This window comes from Epinephelus fuscoguttatus, linkage group LG20 (genome assembly GCF_011397635.1).
Source record: "Epinephelus fuscoguttatus linkage group LG20, E.fuscoguttatus.final_Chr_v1".
NCBI classification, from domain to species: Eukaryota; Metazoa; Chordata; class Actinopteri; order Perciformes; family Serranidae; genus Epinephelus; species Epinephelus fuscoguttatus.
This window is the reverse complement of record NC_064771.1, coordinates 1609514-1633678: the sequence shown is the minus strand read 5'-3', so window position 1 is coordinate 1633678 and position 24165 is coordinate 1609514. Positions and strand designations below refer to the sequence as shown.

The 24165-nt window shown below is 41.1% G+C and overlaps 1 protein-coding gene across 8 annotated transcripts in view; it reads left to right on the top strand.

Moving 5' to 3' along the window:
• The window catches only part of ccdc57 (coiled-coil domain containing 57), a 148179-nt gene that overhangs the window by 52029 nt on the left and 71985 nt on the right, over nt 1–24165 (top strand). For 7 of the 8 annotated variants that reach the window (XR_007448177.1, XM_049563882.1, XM_049563883.1 and 4 more), the window contains 6 exons: nt 4813–4921; nt 15963–16064; nt 16371–16528; nt 16653–16727; nt 23056–23256; nt 23519–23681. Coding sequence is in view for 7 of the 8 variants with exons in the window: in XM_049563882.1 (XP_049419839.1) it covers nt 4813–4921; nt 15963–16064; nt 16371–16528; nt 16653–16727; nt 23056–23256; nt 23519–23681 (808 nt within the window). In the remaining variant the exon portion in view is untranslated. The remainder of the gene's footprint in view (nt 1–4812; nt 4922–15962; nt 16065–16370; nt 16529–16652; nt 16728–23055; nt 23257–23518; nt 23682–24165) is intronic. The other variant, XM_049563881.1, reaches the window with a different exon arrangement.

Below are 24165 nucleotides of genomic sequence, written 5' to 3'. Positions count from 1 at the left end.
GAAATCATTAAACTGTTCAGCTATATCAAATGGGTTACTTAAAGAATCTTCTCCATTCAGAAAAACAGAAGGTAATTCTGAGGTAGTTTCTTTTTTAATACTTTCCATGTGGATTTAATGTTGTTTGAACACCTGTTTAATTCATCACTAAAATATTTCTTTTTTGCAGATCTAATATAATTAATATATTTATTTCTTTAGGGTTTATAAGCACCATGAGAAGGAGGAGTAGGATTTAAGACGTACAGTGGTGGAAAAAAGTTTTCGGACACCCTTAAAATTTTACACAATCTCAAATATTATCATGAAATATTTGTAGAAAAATCTTTTTCGTGTTTCAAAAGGTGTGGCTGTATTAAACAGATACAAACAAATACAAATTATATTTTTTTTGTTTATTGTTTACAAGAAAAACTAACAAAAGTTCAGTTCTCAACATTGTCGGTATCAAAGTCAACAAATAACAGAGAATGTGTTCAAAAGTGAACAAAAAATAAATAAACCATCACATCATCAAATTAATATTTAGTAGTCCTGCCATTGGCACGTAGTAGAGCTCTAATCCTGGCTGGCATGTTCCCCACGAGCCTTTGACACTGTTGAGGGGTAATCTTGTCCCATTCTTCTTGAATTACTGCTTTTAATTCTTCTAAATTCTTTGGTTTATGCTTTGAAACAGACCTTTTGATAATCCACCACAGATTTTCAATGGGGCTCATGTCCGGGGATTGAGCTGGATACTGTGCTCCTGCAGCCAAGTTCTACTGGCCTTGGATGTGTGGCAAGGGGCATTATCTTGTTGAAACATCCAGTTTTTACCTCAACGGAACAGTGCATGCGCAGAAGGGAGCATGTGGGTTTCGAGAACGGTACAATACTTGGTAGAGTTCAATGTGCCATCACAGACAGTGAGATGACCAACACCAGCAGCACTCATGCATCCCCAAACCATGACACTGCCTCCACCATGCTTGACAGTAGGTACTGTACATGCTGGAGATAATGCTTCGCCTGGCCTTCTGCGTACCCTCACATTAGCAGGAGGAAGATAAAGCTGGAAACTGGACTCATCTGACCACAAAATCTTCTTCCAATTCCTGGCTGTCCAGTTTTTGTGTGCCTGGGCCCAACGACGCCGGGCTAACCTCTGTCTCTCATTGATCAGGGGCTTCTTGATAGCCTTGTAGGACCTTAAGCCATGATCTAAAAGTCGGCCACGTACAGTGCGGGTGGAACACTGGATACCAGTTTGGTTTGACCACTGCTGCTGAAGCTCCTGTGATGTCATTTGGCAGTTTTGCCTGCACATGCAGATCAGGATGCGGTCATTTCTTGCTGAAGAAACCCTTGGACGCCCAGATCTTGGTTTGTCTTCCAAGCTGTTAGTTCGTCTGTATTTCTGCAGAGTGTATCCAACTGCTGAATGACTGCATCTGCACTTCCTGGCTATCTGGCAGCAGCTGTATCCTTCCTGGCTGAGAATCTTTATCTTCAGGCGTGTTTCCTGCGTTAGGTTCCTTGTTTCAGCCATTTTTGTGTCTGAAGAACTTTCAAATGTGCCGGCTTTATGTAGACAAGGAGCTTGGCAACAAAAATTGTGTCTTTTAATAAAAAGAACGACCTTCATCACTGGTACCAAAATGACCCAATACTCAAAATTTCTTATGTATTTTTATGGAACCAATCAATTTTAAGTTTTTAATGGCTTTTTTAGGATTTATTTAGTGTTTTGGCTGTGACTGTACTAAAAGAAATTGCACTTGAAGACCTAAGAGTGATTCTTAATGCAATATTTCACAAATGCATGGGGTGTCCGAAAACTTTTTTCCACCACTGTATCTCGTATACAGTTTGTTCTTTTTCCTTAGCAGCTTCAACAAATCAGCTGTGAACCGTGGCTGATTGAAGTCTTGGTGACATTTCTTGGTAGGTCTTCCTGTGGGAAAACATTCATTGAAACAAGAGCTAATAACTTTCATAAATTTTTGATATGCTAAATCAGCATTAGTCTCTTCATATACATCATCCCAGGAAATATTGCTAAGCATGTCTTTAAACTTATCAATGTTTTTCTCACTTATATTTCTTTTAGGTGTTATTACCCTAGAATTTTCAGCTCTATTAAGCTTGTTCACAGAGAGTTGGAATATCGGAAAATGATCTGACAAGTCTGAATATAGAATACCAGATTTCATTCCTTCAGTCAAGGAGTTGGATAAAATATTAATTAAAGTTGCAGATTTTTTTTTTTGCAGATTAACTCATGTTGATTTATGAATAAGAGGGAAGAAATAACTAGAATAGAGAACATTTAGAAAGTCCCCAATAAGGTTATCTGAATTATGTTGAAGGAGATTTAAATTAAAATCTCCTAAAATGTAACCAAGCTTTTTCTCTCTGTTGATAAGGTCAAGTAAACAGAACAAACTTTCATTAAGTCTTTGATGACTGAATCAGGTAGGCGATAAATAACCCCAACAATAACATTCTTTCCACAAGAGACACCAGAGAGCTCCACAAAAAGAGATTCCACATCAGCCCTATCTGTTTTCAAAGAAAGGTCATCCCTTGTTTTGAAGTCATAATCAGCATGAATAAACAGAGATACTCCACCTCCAGATCTATTTTCTCTTACATGATGAACTGAGTTGTAATTAGGTCATTTAAAAATTTCTTTAGAGTCTTCTGTAAGCCATGATTCAGATAAAGCAATAACAGAAAAGTCATGTCTGAGTAAAGATAAATAATGAAGGAATTTGTCATAGTTACTTGAAAGACTTCTGATATTCAGATGAAAAGTAGAAAAAGTATTTGCAGGCATATAAGCACATAAGTTATTAAACTGGGTTTCATTATAACTGCACAGTTTAGAGACATCAGATGAGGAAAATAAATTTTGGTCTGGGTCAACATCAACATTATAAAAATCAAAAGTAGAAGAGTCAAAAGGCTTGAAGATGCAGTCCACAGGTTCTGGATCTGGATCTATATTACTCCTATCCACTGTTTTGTGTTGAGTAACTGTGATTTCAGCTAGTCAGACAGAAACGAACAAACAAAAAAGTATCAAATCAAATTGATTATCGGCTTTCTGGTGCACTCCTGGACTTGATAACCAGCTTGTCATACCTTAAACTGGCTATTTCTCCCCTGCCACAGGCAGCTTTCAGCTCTGGGAGGAGTTCTCTCCTCTTTTTCTGGACAGCCTCTGAAAAGTCCTCATTTATGAAGATGTTTGTGCCTTTTAGCTTTCTTGCAGATGACAGTATGGTCTGTCTATGGCTGAGTGATGGGCTCAATGCAGATCCTCAGTTTCTCTCGCTGTCTGATCATCACGATGTTACTGATCCACCTGGTAGGCTCTGATAGTACATTTGTATGACATTAGAGAAAACGGATTTAGTGGGTTAGTCCGACTAAAATGAGACTTTTAAAATACATGTAAACATGTTAGTCTGACTGAAATCATACTAAATTGAATTTCTCAAAATTGGTCTAACACACCTAGATAATGTGATTGGGAGTTGAATTACTCCTGCATGTATACAGTCAATCAGACCCAAATCTCTCAAGACAGATTCTGCAATTTAAAGGAAGATTTTTTTTTTTTTTTTTTTACCGATGGATTTCCAGATTGATCAGACCCAAACTGGCCTAGGCGCTCTGCACATGCTTCACAGTTTCCACTTGAGGCTTTGACCTGGGAGTCGAATAGCATTATATGTGTAACAGAAGAACCTATAACAACAGGGCGAAATCTACATCCAGAGCTGTGCATTTGTGGATGGGTGAGGAGACACAGTTCATGTTGTGTCAGTTGAAAGAGTTAAATATTTTAAAATAAAATCTATGGGAGGAAAACACAGAATGGCAACCTGTTCAAAAAAGTGGTGGAACAGCAGGATGACACTCCATTGTTTGGTCTATGATATAATAGGTCAACCTAACCTAACATGCTGAAAGGGAGCATATCACCACCTATGGTAGTGGAGTTGGACATACTTCGGTGAATAAATGGATTTCCTTCCCGTGCTTGTATAATTGAACAAGGACAGTAGTCCAATTAGATGGCCTAGTCTGGCTAGCTCCATTTAACTGTGCATGTAAACGTACTGACTGGAGCTAAGTGACTATCTCTCTCTCTCTCTCTCAGTGGATGACGTCTCAGTAGCTATGTCCATTATTTTATGCAGTTTATGGCTATGAGTTTATAATATGAAAATAAAAACACACAAAGCACTTATATTTCTATGCAAGGTCATTGTATTCAACCCGTTAAAGTACTTGGGTAAATAATTAATATTGGATTAAAACATTTTTTCTTTCTATTTTCACTCCAAAGCACACTTGATTGAGGCATCTATTCATTAAAATGGTCAAAAACTTCTAATCTGAACATGCCTCACAAGAGGGGTCAAACTTAGCCTCCACAATCTTGAGAGCTTAATGTTGAGTCACATGTGTGGTGTTAGAGGGGCAGAATGATAGCTTCTTGCAAGTTCCACCAAACAAAAAGCAACTTCATATATGAGGGTCAGGGCATGGTATTTTTCCTGCTTTCTGGGCCTTTGCCCTTCACAGGTCAGATCCTTGATGAAGATCACATGATGCATCCCTTCACTTACTACCCTTAGACTACTAGAATGCATCATACGGTTTTATAGATTACTTACTAAGTTCAAATTGAACATAATTACTTTGTTAAGAAACCAGTGTTTGTTTCGACCTTTGTAGAAATTTGGGCAATCAGTGATATGGCACTGTAACTGTGTATGCACTGTGTGTGTGTGTCTTTTTGTGGCTGGATGGTAGCTCAATGGCTGGTGAAATTCAAAAGCAAACGGAGGAGTATGACAGGATGAAACAGGATTTGCAGAGCAGAATACAAGAGATGGAAGGAGAGCTGATCCTACAGAGACAGGTGAACAAACACACACACACACACACACACACACACACACACACACTTTTATCAGTCTGAAGTTTGCAACCTTTTTCTGTCTGATATCCTGATATACCATGGGCCATAATGATGTGTTGTTCACTGTTGTGAATAAAAGTATTAAAGTATATATATATGTATATATATATATATATATATGTATATGTATGTATGTATGTATGTATGTATATATATGTATGTATGTATATATGTATACATATATATGTATATATGTATATATATATATATATATGTATATATATATATATATATATATATATATATATATATATATATGTATGTATATGTATATATATATATATATATATATATATATATATATATATATATCAATATGACTGACACATATGCACAGCTATGCCACAGAGCAACTCTACACAGTAATGTACTCTACATCTTGTATTACAATCCCTCGCACGTGGCTCTGAGAGCTATTGGTAGGTAGGACTAAAATAACTGGTAGAGCAGCCAGATATTCAGAGGGATCATCAGCAGACCTTTAGGATGAACCCAGACAAAAGAGTGTTCACTTTCTGAAACTGATCCATATGTTAACAGTGAATTGGCTGTCTCTTCGTTGCCATGCATACAGTGCATGTCCAAGAACGTGTGTGTCCCTGTGTATCTGTCTGTCAGGTAAGATGAGCAGGTGTTAAATAGGAGACAATGAACTAGGCTTGTACTGGAGTGAATTTGTCTGATGCTTATCAAATAACAACGTAAGAGATTCATTATCATCCTCCCCATACTTTATCCAGGGTACAGGGGGGTGCATAGTGATAATGGAAATGACTAAGTAACTTATTGCCTCTAGTATATATTAATTGTATTTCTTAGTTCATTTTGACATTATATTGTAGTGTAAACAAAATGTTCTCAATTTTAACGTTTGGCTGACCTTTCATCATCTGTATGATGCACCCTGCTAAATTCTCATTCGACCTGTATTTGCACGCCTGACCTATTCATATGAGACTGTTGTTACTATGGGTGTAGATTAGGTTTCAGAGGTGGGAGTCACATTGGAGTCATGGGGTGCCTCAACTAAAAAAAAGAGTTATGCACATCTATAAAAGGCACTCTCAATTACTGCTTTATATCTGGTTAATGTTCTTTTTAAGTGTCTTTTAAAGAAATTATTATAAGTAACTGGAAGATTGATTTTCCAAAACTATGAGAGGTGTTTTAGCCTGGGAAGTGTCTGTAGATCTTCCTGCTTAGTGCTAGTAACTAAAGATGACCTGCAGGAACATTTCAACCATTTGACTGGCTCCTCTCCTCTCTGACCTGGACACTGTTTGTAGAGGTTACAGTCAGCATACTGAAGTGAAACTGCTTGGGGAGAGAAATGGACTATACTTCCACTGTTGTGGAACTGTAGTTCCATTCACATTGCTGTCTCATGCACACTTACTCTCTCTCATTTCCCTACTCCATCTTTCTCTTTAGACCTTTTTACAAAGATGTTGCACTATAGAGCCACTATGAAGTCCCTTCTTTACACTGCCTCTGCATTTTTACACAGAACCAAATGATGGCTGCATCATGCCGCTCCAGTGTGTGATTTTAGACAGCATGCCAACATCATGGAAGGAAAAAAAAAGGCGTGACGAGCGTGACACCTAACACAAGGTCTGCCTCTAGTGTGACATATAAAATACGTGTTAACAGCACTTTATAAATAATGACAATAGCATAACATGACAGTAGTACTCACATAACACAACAATGTCTGCCCCTAGTGTGACATGTAAAATACGTGTCAGCAGCACTTTATTAACAATAACAATAGTATAATATGACAGTAATACTCAATATACAACAAGAAGTTCCAACCAAGCAATCTGATTGGTCAACAAGACATTTAGAATGTGTTGAAATCAGCATAACAACACACCTGGCTCATCACTAAAAATATTACTCCGCCATTTCTATGGCAACATTGTAACTGCCAGAGCTGGAGCAAAAACCAGAAGGCTATAGAACCACTACAAAATAGATTGTGTTCTTGTTAATTTTGATTTATACAGTGGACTTACGTGGTTTTAATGAATGGTTGGAAGAGGGTGAGAAGAACACAAAACCAAAAAACAACAGCTATGTCACAGCTGTTTCAACAACTGTTCTTTTAATAGCAGTATGCAGTTCAGTTTCTACAAATAGCCTTGGCCTTGTTCCAAATACTTCAGCAACCGTAAACAATTGGCTACTGCAGCTGCAGTTGCCTTGGTAAATACTGGACACACATGCTGTCTGTGTTCTTGTATTTGGGCTGAAACCTATGGAAAAACTTGTCACAATCCTAAAAATATATACCCTGCACAAACATTTCTAAGCACACTGGAAGTCAACATTTATCAAACTAATAAATCTGAAACATTTTTTGTTCTTTATTTCAAATGACCTGAAAAGCTGATTAGTAAAAAGTCACCTAAAACTGGGTTGTAGGAATATCTTATAACAAATGATTTGACAAATGCTCATGATAGACTCATTAACTTAATTAAAACCATTTCAGATGTTGAACTTAACCACTGCATTTTCAGAATTTCTCCAACATACTTGTGAAGGGCTAAGTGTATCATCAGATTAAATGGGTTAGTCTTACTTTTGCATTAAACCAGCATTCTTTAATTGACATAATGTATGGTGCTGTTTGTCAATGCACGTACGTGCCTCACTAGGATGCAGCAAGCCGGAGTGTGACTGCAGTGAAAAAGTTGTTTCTGAACAACCTGTTCTCATAGAATGATTCGTATGACCATTAATGACGCTATGTCCTTAACTTACAGTTACGTAATTAATGTAAAGTTACAGAGGTTAGGTTTAGGCAAGTAAAGTTACTGTGGTTAGGGTTAGGGGGAAAAAAACAAGGTTGGGTGTCTTTAGGTATGGGCAAGAAAAGTTACTGTTGAGAAAAAGAAACATGGTGAGGACGTACCTTAAAATGACTCAGAGTTCACTCAAAGTTCACACAGATCTGAACGCGCAACTCCAGGGGAAAGTCCCGGGTGGAAATCCAGTTTTTTTGTGACCTATCCACCACCCCAAACTGTGTCCATATGCTCGGGACTCGGGAAAAAAAATTGTGAAAACAGCCTGTTTTGAAAGGCTAAATGCCATTAATTATGGATTGAAGCAGAAACTTTCATTAGATAAAAAAATGTTGTGAATTTTGGAAATGATTACATGTATCTGTTTTCAATTAGGGAGGCTCTGGTGAAGTTTTAGAGTCCTCACAACACTTGCGGAGATCCCAGGGGAGAATGGGTAGCAGCACAACTCCACGTAATGCAGGCTGACGGTGCCCCAGATTACAACGTCCAAGAACACATACTTGAAACCACAAAATATCTCCATACTGCTCATCCGTAGTGATCCAAGTGTCCTGAAGCCCCAACATAAAAAGTTGTTTTGGACGTTTTAATCTGGAGCGCCATCAGCCTGCATTAGGTGGAATTGTGCTGCTACCCACTCCCCCGAGGGATCTCCGCAAGGGATGTGAGGACTCTAAAACTTCACCAGAACCTCCCTTGGCATGAGGGTGAGTAGATAATGACTGAATTTTCATTTTTGGGTGCACTATCCCTTTAAGTTCCAGTTGACTGGTAGATTCCACAGGGACTAGAAAATGGGTCTGTAGGTCATTACTAAGGTTCCACCTACTTGCTGGAGTAGTAAACATGGTTTCATTACATATAGGAGTCTACTGAGGACTGATTGTTTTTCAGTTATTAGTTAAACCCCATGTATTATCATGGAAATGTAGACAATTGTCGCAAAACGTTTTTTTTTATTTTGAGAGCTAATTGCCCCTTATCATGAATACATGTTGATTAGAAATTTTATTTTGTTGGTAATAGTTTTATAATCTACGGTTGGACCTATCTGATACATAGGATCGATATCGGTCAACAATATCGGCCAAAATTACTGGATCGGACATCGGAAAAAAAACATTGTAACCTGTCTGATCCAATCCATATGCCCAAATTATCACATAAATACTTAACTTTGCGTGACATGCCATAAACAGAAATGCAGCTGCAGTAGCACGTGACACATAAACAGTAGCTGGAACGTGAGTGACAGGGATTTAGCCTAGCGCTGTTGTCATGTTGGCTGTGTGGAGTTATTTTACGTGCAAAGACGAGAAAATAAAAGTGATTGAAATATATATATGTGTATATATATATATATATATATATATATATATATATATATATATATATATACAGTACAGGCCAAAAGTTTGGACACACCTTCTCATTCAATGCGTTTTCTTTATTTTCATGACTATTTACATTGTAGATTCTCACTGAAGGCATCAAAACTATGAATGAACACATGTGGAGTTATGTACTTAACAAAAAAAAGGTGAAATAACTGAAAACATGTTTTATATTCTAGTTTCTTAAAAATAGCCACCCTTTGTTCTGATTACTGCTTTGCACACTCTTCAAGAGGTAGTCACCTGAAATGGTTTTCCAACAGTCTTGAAGGAGTTCCCGGAGGTGTTTAGCACTTGTTGGCCCCTTTGCCTTCACTCTGCGGTCCAGCTCACCCCAAACCATCTGGATTGGGTTCAGGTCCGGTGACTGTGGAGGCCAGGTCATCTGCCGCAGCACTCCATCACTCTCCTTCTTGGTCAAATAGCCCTTACACAGCCTGGAGGTGTGTTTGGGGTCATTGTCCTGTTGAAAAATAAATGATCGTCCAACTAAACGCAAACCGGATGGGATGGCATGTCGCTGCAGGATGCTGTGGTAGCCATGCTGGTTCAGTGTGCCTTCAATTTTGAATAAATCCCCAACAGTGTCACCAGCAAAACACCCCCACACCATCACACCTCCTCCTCCATGCTTCACAGTGGGAACCAGGCATGTGGAATCCATCCGTTCACTTTTTCTGCGTCTCACAAAGACACGGCGGTTGGAACCAAAGATCTCAAATTTGGACTCATCAGACCAAAGCACAGATTTCCACTGGTCTAATGTCCATTCCTTGTGTTTCTTGGCCCAAACAAATCTCTTCTGCTTGTTGCCTCTCCTTAGCAGTGGTTTCCTAGCAGCTATTTGACCATGAAGGCCTGATTCGCGCAGTCTCCTCTTAACAGTTGTTCTAGAGATGGGTCTGCTGCTAGAACTCTGTGTGGCATTCATCTGCTCTCTGATCTGAGCTGCTGTTAACTTGCGATTTCTGAGGCTGGTGACTCGGATGAACTTATCCTCAGAAGTAGAGGTGACTCTTGGTCTTCCTTTCCTGGGTCGGTCCTCATGTGTGCCAGTTTCGTTGTAGCGCTTGATGGTTTTTGCGACTCCACTTGGGGACACATTTAAAGTTTTTGCAATTTTCCGGACTGACTGACCTTCATTTCTTCAAGTAATGATGGCCACTTGTTTTTCTTTAGTTAGCTGATTGGTTCTTGCCATAATATGAATTTTAAGAGTTGTTCAATAGGGCTGTCGGCTGTGTATTAACCTGACTTCTGCGCAACACAACTGATGGTCCCAACCCCATTGATGAAGCAAGAAATTCCACTAATTAACCCTGATAAGGCACACCTGTGAAGTGGAAACCATTTCAGGTGACTACCTCTTGAAGCTCATGGAGAGAATGCCAAGAGTGTGCAAAGCAGTAATCAGAGCAAAGGGTGGCTATTTTGAAGAAACTAGAATATAAAACATGTTTTCAGTTATTTCACCTTTTTTTGTTAAGTACATAACTCCACATGTGTTCATTCATAGTTTTGATGCCTTCAGTGAGAATCTACAATGTAAATAGTCATGAAAATAAAGAAAACACATTGAATGAGAAGGTGTGTCCAAACTTTTGGCCTGTACTGTATATGTATATGTATATGTATGTATACACACATACACACACACACACACACACACACACACGTTACACGTTACACTGCTCATATGACAACGTTAACATTGCATAACGTTAGCTAACTAACGTGGTGGACCTTTATTTTCAAACCTCACACAGACGCCTTTTGTTCAAAATATTCTCTCCCTAAATGCCTAAATCCTAACACTTCTCTGTCAGGCTCTGACTTCACTGCATCCTGGATTGGTGTCTTGCTCTAAGGCTAACCGTTAGCTGGCTAGTTAGCTAGTTAACGAGCTAAACTTGTTTTGTATTGTATGTTGTTCTGTAACTTGATGTGGATGTTGCTGCTGTGATACAGGTCGCACTTGAAAATGAGACCTCCGGTCTCAACGTGATTTTACATGTCCTAGATAAAGGCTTAATAATAATAACAATAAGCTGACAAGCTAGGTGGTGACCGCAGACACTGATACCCGCTAATTAGTGCTAACATATAAACATAAATAAAATGATACTAGAATTTCCAAATTTCACTTACAGAAAAAACTGGAGCACAGACTTACTGGACGGTCTGTTGGTACAATTAATCGAACAGCAAGCCACATTACTCCAATATTTGCCTGAAAAAATATCCAAAAGGCACAAACACGGCTGAGAGGACAGGTTCAATGGCTTGAACGTGAACACGAATTAGCTGAGACGACGCCAAGCAGACAGCCGAGTCTGAGCTCAGCTCCGCACAGCGGAGCCAGCGGCTAGTTAGCATGTTAGTTAGCCACCTGTGATGGTGCCACCTGTCACTCAAAGTGGCCACACCCTTAATTATGCACATTTTTAAACCTTAATAACATTTAAACAGATCAGTTGTTATGAAAGGGGAAATTAGCTATAGACAGAGATATTGGATAAAATAGATACCCCACTGTAGGCTTATCCAATGTTGAGAAAACGGTTACTCTTCCTGTCTCCTAAGTGGGCGTGGTTAGCTATCCCTCCAGTCAGAGCCTGTTCTCCCTCAACCCCCCCCTTCCCACCACCGTGTTGAACAGAGGCTCTGTGGATGTCTGTGTATGCGGATTGAGAAGCAGGTGGAATGAAAATACATTCTTCCTATTATTGCAGCCTATTGCTGCACAAAGCTTGGGCATTTTTTTATTTATTACTAGCGGTAAATAACTGTACTAAGATGTGTGGCTTGTGGAAAACGAACCCAATATTTACTTTAGTGACTACAGGGCGAAAGAATTGACCATAAATTGTGATCACGTTCATTTTCCTCATTGACGACAATACATTCAGAGCTGCCGCAAGTCTCCTTCGGGGGCGTGGCGCTGACGTCACTGAATCAGGAAGTGAGCTGAGTGGGGTATCTCGCTTTATCCAATATCTCTGCTATAGAGACCAAAACCGTCACTCCTCACCCCCAGAGGTTGCCGCTTGTTCAAAGCGAGCGAGCACTTCTTCCTGTGTGCTCAAAAACGTGATGATTGGCCGAAGAGGAGTCCTGTGTATCTGCGCCATAGACTGTATCTGCGCTCGATTGCTCTTCCTTCATCCTTCAAGTACCCGGATGTCTGACACAGTAAATTTGAAATTGAATTTTGAGAACTGAATTTGAATTGTGAGAACTGAATATGAAGATATATAAAGAGTTGAATTTTCAGTGAGGATCAAATTTGATTGGACTTCAGTTCCAAACTAATAACAAACTAATAAAAACAATTTCAAATTATACTATTCAGATTCAGTTTTTCAGTGCAATGATTCAAATTAAACAATACAATTTCATTCATTCATTCATCTTCTAACCGCTTCATCCTCTTGAGGGTCGCAGGGGGGCTGGAGCCTATCCCAGCTGACATCGGGCGAGAGGCAGGGTACACCCTGGACAGGTTGCCAGACTATCGCAGGGCGGACAGGGGAGACAAACAACATTCACACCTACGGACAATTTAGAGTTATCAGTTAACCTAGTCCCCAATCTGCATGTCTTTGGACTATGGGAGGAAGCCAGAGTGCCCGGAGAGAACCCACGCTGACACGGGGAGAACATGCAAACTCCACACAGAAGGGCTCCCATGCCCGGGATCGAACCGGCAACCCTCTTGCTGTGAGGCGAGAGTGCTAACCACCACACCACCGTGCCGCCCTATACAATTTCAAATTATGTGATTCAAATTCAGTTTTTCAATGCAATTATTCAAGTTTAGAAATTCAAATTCAAATATAAATGATTCAAATTCAGTTTCTGGTGGCACATATTTCAGCCCATACACATGCTCCACACCCATCAGGTTCTCATATGCTCGCCGGGCTTCTGCTTCGTGTTTGCTTCCATAACTGTTAACAGTACACATAAGAAAAAAAAGAGAAGGACGTTTTTTTTACTCGGTGATGAATGTAGAACCAGTATAGTGTTTTAAATACTACTATGCAACCCTCCCCTCTTGGCCATATCCCTGCATAATCCTTGATTTATAACCCTATAATTAATATTGACCCTTGTGTTAAGGGCCATCCAAACCTAGAACAAACTATGGATTAAAAATTGTTCTAGCCACATCACAACTTAAAACTTGTAGCATGGACCCTAAAATCCACTCAAGTTAGAATAATTTTTAAAACAATATTTGTATGGTCATAGTTCTTAGTGTGGATGGCCTTTTACTCTTACCTCAGATCTTACCTCTGTCTTATCCAAACCCTAAATACCTTGTTGCGACTGTGGTGAACTTGTTTGCTTCTGGATAGCATATGGCCTTGATTAAGGTCTTGGATGGTTGCTGGGGGTTAGTCTTAAGAACTTGTTTGAGCTTAGAAACAGTTATGCGACCAGCTCTTTGACGATACCAAATATTGGATGCACCCTGACTTCGAGTAGCCTTCTTCACAGCCTGGACCTGGGAGGGGGTGAGCTCATCTAGCTGGAAATCCTGACATAGCTCTCCAAGTTCTTTGGGAGGTAGCTGAAGAATCTCCTGAGTTCTGTATTCAAGAACAGTTTTAGGGAGCATGCAAGATTTGGGGATGAATTTCTTTAAGTATTTCTTCCTAGCCATCAGTGCAGCACTTCTGGGACAGTTTTTGCTCCAGGAATCAAAAAACTTATCATATGTGTCTGACCCTTTCTTCACTCTTGGGCAAAAAAGGGGTTTCCCAACCTTTCGTTGTTCAGTAGTTGTTCCAGCGATGGCATTGTCAAGTTTTTTTTTTTGTTGATTTTGCTGAGGAGAAGTCTATGAGAGCAACAGGCGCAGCAGGAATCTGAAAAATTGTGAGCTCCATGTCTGCCTTCTCTAAAATATGATGGGACTAAATGGCACAAATCATTCTAATTTTCAACGATTTTCATCAGAACACATTTTTGAAAGAGACTGTGTGTCTGATATTGTCATGTGTTTTTTGCGCTTGGGGGCAACACATGATTTATGCCTTTTAGTCTCATTGTACTGAAGAGGCTGATCTCTACAGCTGCTATCTCTTAAATATTGCCACTCACACTACTTTTGACTCCTTAATGAAGGCTTGATGCTTTGAGCTGGTTTTAAGGCCACAATGACATGTGAGTAAAGGTATTTTCATTGCTTAAAAGAGGGTGCCTTGGACTTTTTCCTGTTTTCTATATGGATATTTAGAGCAATATTTCTGTTGTTTGTCTTTGTCAAAAACAAACCAAAGAAAAGGCGTCATTATTAATGTTTATATTACGTCATAATTAATGTGCACTAAGCAATAGTGACCTGTACCACATTGTTCCAAAAAAGAAACAAAAAACATGATTGTCCCATATATTTCTTGCCAGTGTGAAGTAGGGCATTAACAGAAATGTCGATTTGTCAACGTGTCGACGTCAGTGGCACAAGTCGACCCCCCGGTTGTAAAATCTGAGCTTTGCGCGCACAGGGCTTGCGGACATCCGCTTTGAGTCCGTGCGGACCTCCGCAGAGTCCATTCCGCGTACGTTCCACCCGAGTATGTTCGGGCCTTGACAGACACACATCACATGTGTGGAGATACTTCACTTTCCTCCTCCATGTCAATGTGATGACGTCATCAAATGACTTGTCAACTCGACTTCGACTTTATTGACAGATAAGTCGACCTGAAAAAATTCAAAGTCGTTAATGCCCTAGTGTGAAGTTAGACGGATACTCAACATTCATTTTATATTCAAAGTACAAGTCTATCATGTACTTTAACAGTTTGAATGAATGATATCCTATCTACTGTGTAACATAGAGACTAATATTCTTCATGTGCCACAAGGCTTATTTTTGATATTCATATTTTGAAAATCATTTGGTCCAAAATGAGCAATATTAGTCTCTGTTATACAGTTGGTTTGACATCCTGATGTCAAATGGTTAGGGAGTATAATTGCTTTATATATATATTTCATTTAAAATTATATAAAATATATATAAAACAAGAATTTGACAAACAAGCTCTGCTCTGCTCTGAGTAGGTTTGTTTGAAGGTGCGGCTCAGTGGCCCGAGGGCGGGCACTGTGTGCATAGATAATGTGTTATGATGCAATTACGTTACGGAAGTAAAGGCAGGAATGCAAAGGAGCCGTTTCAGGCAGCTGAGGAGCTGTGTGTCTGTGGGGAGAGAGAGCTCCCTTTGGCCTGGACTTTGTTTTGTTTTGTTTTTTTACTTAGCAGACCTAATAGATGCTAAGAAATGCTATATAACACACTAAAGAAGAGGGAAAACCCCAAAAAGCATTATAGGTCCTCTTTAAAGGTGAGAATCAGAATCTTGAAATCGATGCGATATTAAACAGGAAGCCAGTGAAGCTGCTGGAGAACAGGAGTGATATGAACTGTGGAGGGGGTTTTGGTGATGAAACCGGCGACTGAATTCTGGATCAACTGGAGTTTATGAAGTTTATGAAAGCCAAGCTTGTCATTGCTTGGAAAATGTTACATACAGTTTTTAAGCATAAAAACTGTTTGAAATTCTTAGCTTTGCAGCATAGAAACCAAGTTGAGTTTGAATTAGTACCACACAATACAAAATACAAAGTGGATAGGGACTGAAATATGCTTAGTGATGCTGTGTTTGGTTAGAGCAACTGCACCTATATCTCATGATAAATGAAACAGTGTTGAAATTCTACTGGGAAAATGTCTAATCACCCTTCTCTGGCCAACAGGAGATGACAGCAGCTTTTGACAGTGAGCTCAGACAGCGGGAGCATGAGTTCAATATAAAAATAGATGAGATGTGCGCTCTGGTGCTGTCTCATGATCTCAAGGTGAGGAAAGTGAAAAAATGGTTTGTTGTGTAAGGTTGACACAAACACTAAACACATGTACACAACAAATACTGTATGCTAAGTTGTTACGTTTGAAATGCACATTTTGTACAAGTATTCCTACAGTGTTTTTATAGTATAGCATTATTCTTAATCTAGGTAATCTAGATAATGATGAGTGTGTGTGTGTGTGTGTGTGTGTGTGTGTGTGTGTGTGTGTGTGTGCGCGCGCGCGCGTGTGTGTGTGTGTGTGTGTGTGTGTGTCTGTGTCTGTGTGTCTGTCTGTCTGTCTGTCTGTCTGTCCAGGTGAAGCTGCTGTCTAAAGAGACTGAAGTTCACTGCCATGCTCAGCATCAGACTGCAGAGGCTCTTAAAGCTTCGAAGGAGTTCTGTCAGCAGATACAAACCCAGCTGCAACACAAAGACCAGGAGATCAAACACCTCACTAATGTCAAGGACAACAAGTATGCTTCTGTACTCTGTGTGTGTGTGTGTGTGTGTGTGTGTGTGGGTGTGGGTGTGAGTGTGTGGGCGTGTGTGGGTGTGTGTCTACTTTTTTAAGATTTTCTGAGTACCTTCCTGTCTTAGGATAAAGGAGCTTGAGGACAAGCTGAAAGGGATGGGGACCATACTGAAGAAAGAGGAGGATAAGCACATTAAGAAGTGAGTTACTAAGAACACCAACTCCTCTCAGTGAGGCATTCAGAGCCAGCTGCTGGGAAAGAGTGACAGGCAGCAGGAGAAAGAAAAAACACACCTACAAATGTGCAAAATAAAGAGAAAAATGAGGGGCACATGACGTGTTCTTACCATTAGAGATATTAAGAGGTGTTTCTGGGATGTGTAAAGTTCTTCTTTATATTGAAATACCTGAATCTATTAGCAGCAGAATTAAAAAAGATGGCATGGCTCAGCAACAACTGTGTGAGAATTAGATACAACATTGGATGTGACCCAACCCATCGTTTTTGTTTTTTTTTTTAGATTTTTATGTGTCGGTAGGATGGGGCTGGCAAAGATCCTGCAAGATGCTCACTGAGGCAAAAATAGTGGAGGATGAGCTGGAGCATTAAGTCCTTGTAGAGCAGGATGGATGAAATGGGAGACTGTGGCATCCTCTCTGTAACCGGGACATGGGTCACTCACCAGGTGCCAGATCGAACTGTCCGACCATCAGTCCTTCAGTACTTGGATTGAGCAGAGTTCAGATGGGTCAGAAGCTGGTGGAGTCTGTCTTGTGATGAACAACGGTTGGTGTGATTCAAGAGAGGTTGCTGAGGATTTCCATCTCTGCAGCCCCGTGGCACTTCACACCACTGTCCGATTTCCAGCCTTGCCGCCGCCAGAATTAAATACACTTTTCCCCCATTTGCTCTCTGCTTTGCATACCATCTCCTGTTGCAGCTCTTTTTCTCTGCTCCTATGGCAGCTCAACTCCTCTCCTCACCGCTTTTTAACATTTAGAGACACAGACACGTGGCGCCTGACAGACAGACCTCCGTCATTTTGGCTCTTAGAAATATACTCTTTAAACTAATTTCTGTAGTTTTTTAAAATAATTTAAGCTCAAGCCTTGCTTTTTTAAGTATTCCATTCAATCAAATCGAAGTTTTTTTTGTACGATTCTGCATGACTGTGCTGGCATGACAGCGCCACAGCTACCAGATACCTAGACATTTGACCGGGCCCAGTTTCTGGGCCCTTGCCTGTAAGTTTTAAACTCCTGGGTGATCAAAAGCTGATTTCTCTGAATTACTTCATCCCGACGCCGTGGACTCCATTTGGAGTCCTCGCGCGTAAGTCTCTTTTATTTGCATTGCCCCTGAAGCACCACCAGTTAACAAGCCACACACTTCTGCTACTACTCCTACTACTACACCTGCCTCCATGGCCACATCCATGTCACCCGTAGAAAACCCACTGCTCACCAAAGCCAACAAAAGGATCGCTTACCTGCTTGAAGAAAATAGCAGACTATCCGCAGAGCTCAAAACCAGCGAATCCTTGCTGTCAAAGTTTATAGATCTGGCTCGCAAACAGTCACGGAAGATCTCCATGCTCTCCACAGCCTTCCAAGGCACAGTCCCCTGGGAACCCTCTACCTGTCCACACCCATCCGGCTAATCAACCCCAAAAGCTGGAGCTAAACCAAAGGTCCCGGTGGTCCTCTGCTTGACTCCAAACCAGCCAGTAGCCCAGCCACTCTGGTGCTAAAAGGTATCCATCTGCCCCCGGATTCTGTCTGGAGCAGCTCAGATCGCTATGCGCTCCTGTCCACTGAAGTCGCCGCAGCTCTGTCACCACCAAACCCGTCCACTTCACAGACAGGGTCTGTTGCAAATGCCTACACAGCACCAGCTGCCACTGAAGCTGTCACTTCTCCACCTGACGCTGGTGTGAATCAGACGGCTGCTCCTCCTGCCGCTGCTGTCTCTCCTCCACCTGACGCTGGTGTGGATCGGGCGGCTGCTCCTCCCACCGCTGCCATCTCTCCTCCACCTGACGCTGGTGTGGATGTGCCTGGCCAGTCTACAGAGCCTCAGCTGCCACTGCAGCATCTTCACGTTCCTGGAAATGAGTGCACTCCTCCTTCACCATCCACTTATCATGGGGCACAGCGGCGAGCTCCTCATCTCCTCTTCTCGCCCACCACTCTCATCATGGAAGCTTCAATCATCAAACACGTCAGTTACTTCAATGCAATCACCCGCTACTTTCCTGGATCCACAGTTTCTGTCATTTTAAAAAAACTCCCTGAGCTTCTGCGCTCCAAATCGGTGTTCATTTCTGGACCTATTCCAACGCTGACACGTAGTTTGGAGCAATTCAGCTGGGTCTTTTATATCCACACCTGGTTGCTCTCCTTTTGCAAAGAACTCAGTTTAGGTTTTATAGACAACTTCAACTTGTTTTGGGGCCGCTCAGCCTTCTTCACATCTGATGGTATTCACCCAAACCGCCTTGGTACCATTATGCTAAAAACTAACTTAAAAATCAGTGTTCAGTACTCGCCATGTGCCTGACTGTCAACATCGCACACCTACTCCACACTCTCTTCCTCTCCGTGTGCCGTACAGCCCTGAGTACTGTTTCTCCCACTAGCCCCCACTAGCTCCTCCCTGTGGTCTGGAGTGCAAACTACCTCCTCCCCAGTCATATGCAAACATACATTGCCCACAACCTCTATTGTTGGTCTCCCAATTCAAACTATTGTGTGTGAAAGGTTTCCTCATTTGTGTGGCAGTTTTGAAGCTGTGAATTATCAGAACCTCCATCAAATCACTATTTCACTCCAGCCAATAACACTAAGATAATGCCCCCTGCTGTTGTGAATCCTCCTACCCCACCAACAGTCTCACAGATTACTACTGTGATCGCTGCCAGGAAACGTACTTCATACTCATCTAGCTTATTCACTGTTAATCCTTTTAACCTATTACCAGTGTCCGCACAACCTACCATATCTCTGCCACCAAACACAGCCCATACCCCAATCCTCCTTAATAATCCACAAACTTTCAAGCAAAGAAAAGGTTTAGGATTAATTCACCTGAATATAAGAAGCCTTCTACATCATGATAGAGAACATATTAAAATTCTCCTGTCACAGACTGATCCTGATATCTTAGTTGTGTCTGAATGTTGGCTGAAAGAATCTGTCAGTGACTCCTCAGTAGCTCTGGATCACTTCAATATTTTCAGACGTGATAGGGTTGGCAAGGGAGGCAGTGTGGCAATATATGTCAAATCCAACTTTGAGGTTTCAGTCCTAAAATCTGTCACCATCCCAAAATGTTTTCAAACTGCTAATTTTAAAGGTTGCTTTGGGGAAGAATGATACTTTGTGTGTTGTTGGTGTATATACCTCCTTCAGCTGATTCAAGCTCTATTGATTGTCTGACCAAGATACTTTCTCTGTATTTAGATTTTGAAATGATTGTGATGGGTGACCTCAATCTCGAGTGGTTAAGTGGTGCCTCAAATTATCTCAAGGAGGTTAGTGGGAATCTCAGCCTATGTCAGCTTGTCACTGAGCCTACCAGGCCAAATCCTAACAATTATTCACGGTCTACCCTTATTGATCTGATTTTTTTCAAATAAAAGTGACAGAATCTCTGCTTGTGGGGTCTTTGACCAAGGTATAAGTGATCACTGCCCCACAGCATGTGTCAGGAGCATGCAGTTGCCAAAAACAAAGTCACACACTGTTAACAGGAGGAATTTCAAAAACTTTGATAGCCAAGCTTTCCTCAATGACCTGGCTTCCAGTAATATTCATTCCATAATTCAAGCCACTGATGTCCAGGTTGCTACAGACACCTTTGTGAAAACATTTAACTCTTTAGTGGATAAACATGCTCCCCTTAGGAAAATTCGAATTAAGAACAGAGTAACACCTTAGTTTTTACAGGAACTGTCTAGCATGTTCAGAGACAGAAATTTAGCTTGGTCTCGTGCCAGGCACTCTGGTAACCCTCACCATTGGCTCACTTTCAGACAAATTTGAAATCGCTGTACTGCAGCCGTAAGGAAAGCTAAAACCGAGTATTATGACTATCTTATCTCCAGTTCTTTCTCCAACCCAGCTAAATTTTGGAGTGCAGTAAATCTACTTAAACCTAAAGCTTCCAGTACTCTGTCGACACACATTTTGCTGATGCTGGCCTTCTGTTTGATCAGAAGTTCAAGTCTACAGTAACGCCATCAGTTGTCAGCTCTGATTGATTGTTTTCGGTTTGTTTTTCTTTTAACCCTGTCTCCCAGCAAAAGGTACTTCATCAGTTACTATCAATCAACGCTAGATGCTCTACTGGTGAGGATAATTTAGAACCTTTTTTCATCAGGTTGGCAGCCCCATTTATTGCTGAGCCACTTACATATATATTTAATCTTTCCACTTTCTCTGGTAAATTTCCCCTTGTCTGGAAATCTGCCTAGGTGACTCCCCTGTATAAGGGAGGTGACAGGGATAACCTGGATAATTATTGTCCCATTTCTAAGTTACCTTGCCTCGCTAAGGTTCTGGAGACGCTGATAAACAATCAACTCAAGGGTTTTCTTTCTACTTATTCATTACTTAGTCCCCATCAATTAGGATTTAGAGCCAATCATAGTACAATTTCAGCCATCACTCTGGTTACCAATGGCATAATCACAGCATTAGACAAAAAAAAACATTGTGCTGCTTCGTTTGTTGACTTGTCAAAGGCATTCGACACAGTCGATCACCAAATTCTGCTGAATAGAGTACACAACATAGGTTTACATGCTAGTGCCTGTGATTGGTTTGCTGATTATTTGTCTTCTAGGCGCAGTGTGTAAAGTCTGGTAACTTTTATTTTGAATTCTTACCTGTAACCAAAGGTGTGCCGCAGGGCTCTGTCTTGGGTCCTGTCCTTTTTACCATTTACATCAATGATATTCTTTCTTCTCTGAATGACTGTCATACCCATTTGTATGCAGACGACACAATGTATTGTATGTATTGCATTGCTGACTCTGTACAGTTGGCCACTGAGAAACTGCAGCTCTCTTTTAATGTTCTCCAGGAGGCTCTTATTAGCCTGAAATTAGTCTTAAATGTAAAAAAGACCAAATTTATGCTATTCTCTCAATCTCGAAACCTGGATTGCAACAACACACTTTTATCAACCATAGATGGCTCAGTCATAGAACGAGTCACTGAATATAAGTATCTTGGTCTCTGGCTTGATGAAAAATTAACTTTTAAGTTTCATATTAATGTTCTTGCCTCCACCCTGCGACAGAAGGTTGGCTTCCTGTACCGAAACAAATCTTACTTCCCATTAATCAGCAGGAAGAGAATTGTTGAGTCAGTCTTTTTATCAGTTTTGGACTACGGTGATATTATTTACAGACATGCAGCAACTACAACCCTCAAACCTCTGGATTCCATTTATCACTCTGCTCTTCGATTTATTACCGGGGATAGATATGACACCCATCATTGTATACTATGTAAAAAAGTTGGTTGGTCCTCTCTTTCTGACAGACGCATGAAGCACTGGTACACGTTTATTTTCAAGGCCCCATACATTTCATCCCTACTAGAATGGCGCTCTTGATCTTACTCAACTCGATCCAGTGGTTTGATGTTTCTTAAGGTCCCTTTTGTACATGGTAAATCAGCTTTTTCTTTTGACGCTCCAAACTCTTGGAATATTCTCCAACACGCTTTGGGGCTGGAGAATATACCCTCTCTTGCTGATTTTAAATGTATGGTGTCTGACTTTTGTAAATCGCCTTGTGATTGTTTTTCACTGTAATTGTATTTATGCTTTGTTGCTGTTGTAAACTCATCGTCCCTGTAAATGAGGGAAACCTCAGTGACCAACGAGTTAAAATAAAGGTTTAGATAAATAAAAATAAATTGATGCAAAGAGAACTCTGTAGCTGTTGCTGTCTTGTGTGTGTGGTGAAGAATGGATGAGGAGAGACTTGTTGAGGTCTGGAAATATCCTGAACTAAATGACCCACAGTCTCGATATTACACAGACCATGGCCAAAAAGATATTGCCTTACGGGTCATAGCTCAGGAGATTGGCTCTTTAATTAACTTTTATGAAGGGTGTCCACACATGCTTTTACCCTAATACAGTGGTGGAAGAGGTACAGCTCTTTCAGTAAAAGTAGTAATAACTTTGTGGGGGCTGCAGCGTGACGTGTCCAGTGTGTGCTAGGGGTGGTACTTAATGTGTGGCACTTGATGTGCGGCACTTAATGTGCGGCACTTGATGCACACCACATGACATGCCATGGCAGCGCTGGTGTGTTTTCATCTTAAAAATTCAGCTTTTCAGCAGCCTCACAAAGGTGGTATCTGTGTACCTGTTTATCTCATTCAGCAGCATTACCACTTACAGCAGTACTGTAAGTGGTAATGTCACCTTGTGCATGTAAAAGATCTTACTGGTACCATAAGTCCTCTAAATGTCTCCTAATGTTTAACTTTATGTCTGTTTCTGACAAGATATGCAAATGTGGTCCAGACTCTGATGGAGTGTGATGGACAGCTGGAGGTTCAGTATCAGGCCCTCACAGAGCAGCTGCAGAAGGCTGAGAGACACGTCATTAGACTACAGGGGAGCATAGACATTCTGGCTGCATGTGTATGCTGCATACAGGAAGACCATCGGGAGGCCATGAAAAAGAAAGATGAGACAATCCAGAGGTAAGACAGACACTGATAAAATAAATAATTTAATTGGCATTTACAAAGCTGCTATTTGTGTTTACTGCATGTGGCTGTCCATCAGTGTACAGATGCCAGCAGCTGCTGTGATGATGTCACCAGTTGACCATAGATCTTTTGTTTGTGTGTGTGTGTGTGTGTGTGTGTGTGTGTGTGTGTGTGTGTGTGTGTGTGTGTGTGTGTGTGCGTGCGTGCGTGTGTGTGTGTATCTGTCTGTCTGTCTGTCTGTCTGTTTTATCAGCTACAAGCAGCAACTAAGTGTTGGTTTGAAGAGAGAGAGGGCCTTAGAACAGATGCAAGTCCAGATAGAGCTGGAGTGGCAGAGACGCTGTGAGGACATGAAGGTGCAGTGCTACCATGTGAATGAGCAGCTAATACAAGATCTCACCAAGGCTCGAGACCAGGTCAGCCTCTCAAGTGTTACACAACCCCCCTCTGAACACTGTATGTGGATTTACTGGTGCACATGCATATTAAGGCAGGGTTGCCAAGTCTCACACATCTGGCGTGACTGTCACCCTTTCACCATCAATGTCACTCTCGTGCCAGTTTAAGAAATCTCACTCCACCGTCGTCCAGCCCATTGCATGGCTTGACTGGACCGCATACTATTCCGACGTTACTCAATCCGTAGGTGTGTTGTCCAAGGTTACAGCAAGATATCGCTAGGAAAAGGAACGAGAAAATTTGGCACAACACAAGCCGAACACCTGCGTGGCAGTGAAAGCCAACCCAGTCAGGCAACTCTGCATAGTTTTGGTTTCAGCAAAGCTGCCCGATTGGGTCAGCCCTCACCGCCGCATCGGCACTCGGCCCATGCTGCACCATGCCTCCTCGCTGTTTCCTCTATAGACAGCACTCTGTGACCTACAGTAAGACGACAGAGCC